The following is a 3,684-nucleotide window of genomic DNA, read 5'->3' on the forward strand; positions in this document are numbered from 1 at the left end:
GGGGATCGCAGGAGCAGAGGGGAGAGGAGGGGGATGGGAGAGGAGAGTCAGCGGATTGCAGGGAGGAGCAGCGGGGAGAGGAGGGGGATGGAGAGGAGAGTCAGCGGATTGCAGGGAGGAGCAGCGGATTGCAGGGAGGAGCAGCGGGGAGAGGAGGAGCAGACGGAGCACACTGCAGTAATAATAATACAGAACTGACCTTCAGATCGTGCTCTTGGTGCAGCTCCGCCAGGACATTCATAAGCGCCATTGTCCACGGGTTTGGAGGTCGAAATACCTGCGCAGAAGACTAGAGGTCAGTAACCAGCAAGAGGCCGGTATGGTTGGCGCACTCCGGAGGAGACCGATACATACCACGCTCCTGACACTGGACTCCAGGACTTTAGCAACAAAAGGCACCACATAGAGCATCTCCTGCTGTCCCTTCATATAGGCCTCCAGCAGCAGCGACTTCACATCCAGGTCCTGGAAAGGCAACGCAGTACAGGCTCAACGCAGCTGGCAAGATTAATGGCCTCGACATATACAGTACCCCCCGTGCCAACACACCACCAACCCCACCAGACGGTGCACCCCCAGACGGTGCACCCCAGCACCAACCCCACCAGACGGTGCACCCCAGCACCAACCCCACCAGACGGTGCACCCCAGCACCAACCCCACCAGACAGGGCACCCCAGCACCAACCCCACCAGACAGGGCACCCCAGCACCAACCCCACCAGACAGGGCACCCCAGCACTGACCCAACCGGACAGTGCTCCACAGCACCAACCCCACCAGATGGTGCACTCCCAACCAATCAGGGAGCCTCAGCACCGACCCAACCAGTGTACCCCAGCACCAACCCCACCAGATGGTGCACCCCCAGACAGGGCAACCCAGCACCGACCCAACCGGACAGTACACCCCAGCACCAACCCCACTAGATGGTGCACCCCCAGTCAGGGAACCCCAGCACCAAACCAACCAGTGCACCCCAGCACCAACCCAACCACATGGTGCACCCCCAGTATCAACCCAGCGAATGCGCATCAAGCACCAGCCACTGTAGAAACTCCAGCGGGTCCTTACCGTGTGCAAGATGGGTTTGTTCTTGGCCAGGGTGATCATGCCCAGCCAGTGACCCAGGTTCTTCAGCAGAGAGCGGTCAGAGAAGTTAGCAGCAGCCTTGTCAGACGTCAGCAAGACCTGTCAGGGGACGGGGCAGACATTACTAACGAGCCCACAAGTGTACGATGCCGAATAGTGAGCCTTGGAGAGATACACACCTTGATGTTCCTGTAGGTCTCGGCTAGAACCATCTTGTTGAACTCGGCATTCTTCAGAGCGTCCATGAAGTTGGAATACAGACTGTGAAAGTTCAGCTCAATGCTCACCCTCTTCATCACCAGGTACTGAGACACCCAAGGCATGAATTCATCTTTCACCGTCTCCTTCAGCTCTTCCACCTGTCAGGATATAAATGCCGATGGATTAGCCGCGTCTGATCAACATACAGCAACACGAATAATCCCAAAACTACAGAGACATGAAAACCTCTAGAGACCCCTGAAGGGTCCAAACCATCAGACTGGCTGAGTCTATACTGCGAGCAGACTGACATCGAAACCGGTTCCCTCAAACTGGAACTTACAGCAAGGGGCCGATCTCCACCCATAGGGGCCGATCATGTTCCTTCTTTTACAACTAGCGGATTACTTGCCGCGACCGCTAAACAACCATAAAAAATACTTTTTTTACAAAATCCCCAAAAACAGCAAGCGGAGTACACAGCAGGGAATAAGGTGGAAGAGGAGTCCCCCCTTTTGCCCAACCACACGGGAAGAGTCCCCCCTTTGCCCAACCGCACGGGAAGAGTCCCCCCTTTGCCCAACCGCACGGGAAGAGTCCCCCCTTTGCCCAACCGCACGGGAAGAGTCCCCCCTTTGCCCAACCGCACGGGAAGAGTCCCCCCTTTGCCCAACCGCACGGGAAGAGTCCCCCCTTTGCCCAACCGCACGGGAAGAGTCCCCCCTTTGCCCAACCGCACGGGAAGAGTCCCCCCTTTGCCCAACCGCACGGGAAGAGTCCCCCCTTTGCCCAACCGCACGGGAAGAGTCCCCCCTTTGCCCAACCGCACGGGAAGAGTCCCCCCTTTGCCCAACCGCACGGGAAGAGTCCCCCCTTTGCCCAACCGCACGGGAAGAGTCCCCCCTTTGCCCAACCGCACGGGAAGAGTCCCCCCTTTGCCCAACCGCACGGGAAGAGTCCCCCCTTTGCCCAACCGCACGGGAAGAGTCCCCCCTTTGCCCAACCGCACGGGAAGAGTCCCCCCTTTGCCCAACCGCACGGGAAGAGTCCCCCCTTTGCCCAACCGCACGGGAAGAGTCCCCCCTTTGCCCAACCGCACGGGAAGAGTCCCCCCTTTGCCCAACCGCACGGGAAGAGTCCCCCCTTTGCCCAACCGCACGGGAAGAGTCCCCCCTTTGCCCAACCACACGGGAAGAGTCCCCCCTTTGCCCAACCACACGGGAAGAGTCCCCTTCGCCCAACCACACGGGAAGAGTCCCCCCTTCGCCCAACCACACGGGAAGAGTCCCCTTCGCCCAACCACACGGGAAGAGTCCCCCTTCTCCCTCATTACATAAGGGGTCCCTGGTGCCATCATGGTCTTACCTTCTGTGTCATGTTGGACTGCGACAGGTTATTAAATATGAAGGCGATCTTCTCTTGCACATTTTCCGGCGGCTCCACAGTCCTCTCGTTCTGGTCAGTGGCCACTAGAAGCGTGTCTATGTTGGTAGTGTTGATGGATGGCTGAAAAAGGAGAACACGTATGAGATGTAAGGGGGGGGGTCATCAATGTTCCCAGCATAGAGAAGACATAGACACCACCACAAACAGAAGTCTCACCGGTACATCCTTCTTGAAGCTGACGCCGGTGGGCCTGGTAATGGTAACGGTTTTGGCTGAGGTTGTGGCGGTAGATGTGGTAACGGCATTGGCGATTACCGGGCCGGGGAGGGGAGCTTTGGCGGGGACCTGGGCTTGAGCCTGGGCCTGTGAAAGTGCAATACTGCCTGGTGTGGTAATAGACCCCTGCATCTTGACCGGAGGGTCCCGGGACTGCTGACCGTACTCTATATACTGGAGAGGGAGACAAGCAGGCGATGGTCAGACCGGGCAAGGATGGAGAACCGAGCGTCTGAAGGAGAGAAGAAGAAGACTTACCTCCTGCAGGTGATGAGGGAACTGGATAAAGTGACTGATGGAAGCCAAGTGCTGACAGTACTGAGGATAGTCCTTCAACCTGCAAAGTACACATGCGGTGTCAGAGCACAGCGCCGTCACAAAGCCAACCTCCCTCAATATATTGATGTATTCATACAATGCAAAAACCAGAACCGGACAATCATAAATCCAGCTAATATAAATACCCGGATCCGGATTCCTGCCATCTCATGCAAAAGCGGCAGAGGGGGGAGGGGCAACACTGAGCCAATCAGGAATCAGATGCGTTGCAGGCTGCACTGAGCATGCTGGCCGAGAGCATGGGAGATAATCTCATCCGTATACTGCTCCTTCATTGTCCAATCAGAAGGCCAGATGCAGGGACATGAAGGAAGCAGAACTTCAGCCGCCATGGTTCCCATTGGTAGTTAAGGGGCAGTCAAGTAAACACAGATTTTGGTGATGGGGGGGG

At 57.1% G+C, this 3,684-nt stretch overlaps 1 protein-coding gene across 1 annotated transcript in view; it reads right to left on the minus strand.

Annotated features, from left to right (window-relative positions):
* Positions 1–3,684, minus strand: part of CNOT1 (CCR4-NOT transcription complex subunit 1) — a gene marked incomplete at its 5' end in the record, with an annotated part of 32,294 nt that overhangs the window by 15,979 nt on the left and 12,631 nt on the right. Inside the window, 7 exons of the mRNA XM_018575297.1 lie at positions 200–277; positions 355–465; positions 1,074–1,190; positions 1,271–1,450; positions 2,658–2,798; positions 2,895–3,128; positions 3,213–3,291. Of these exons, the coding sequence (XP_018430799.1) occupies positions 200–277; positions 355–465; positions 1,074–1,190; positions 1,271–1,450; positions 2,658–2,798; positions 2,895–3,128; positions 3,213–3,291 (940 nt within the window). The remainder of the gene's footprint in view (positions 1–199; positions 278–354; positions 466–1,073; positions 1,191–1,270; positions 1,451–2,657; positions 2,799–2,894; positions 3,129–3,212; positions 3,292–3,684) is intronic.

Source organism: Nanorana parkeri, unplaced genomic scaffold (assembly GCF_000935625.1).
Source record: "Nanorana parkeri isolate BGI_ZX_2015 unplaced genomic scaffold, ASM93562v1 scaffold3752, whole genome shotgun sequence".
In the NCBI taxonomy this organism is placed as follows: Eukaryota; Metazoa; Chordata; class Amphibia; order Anura; family Dicroglossidae; genus Nanorana; species Nanorana parkeri.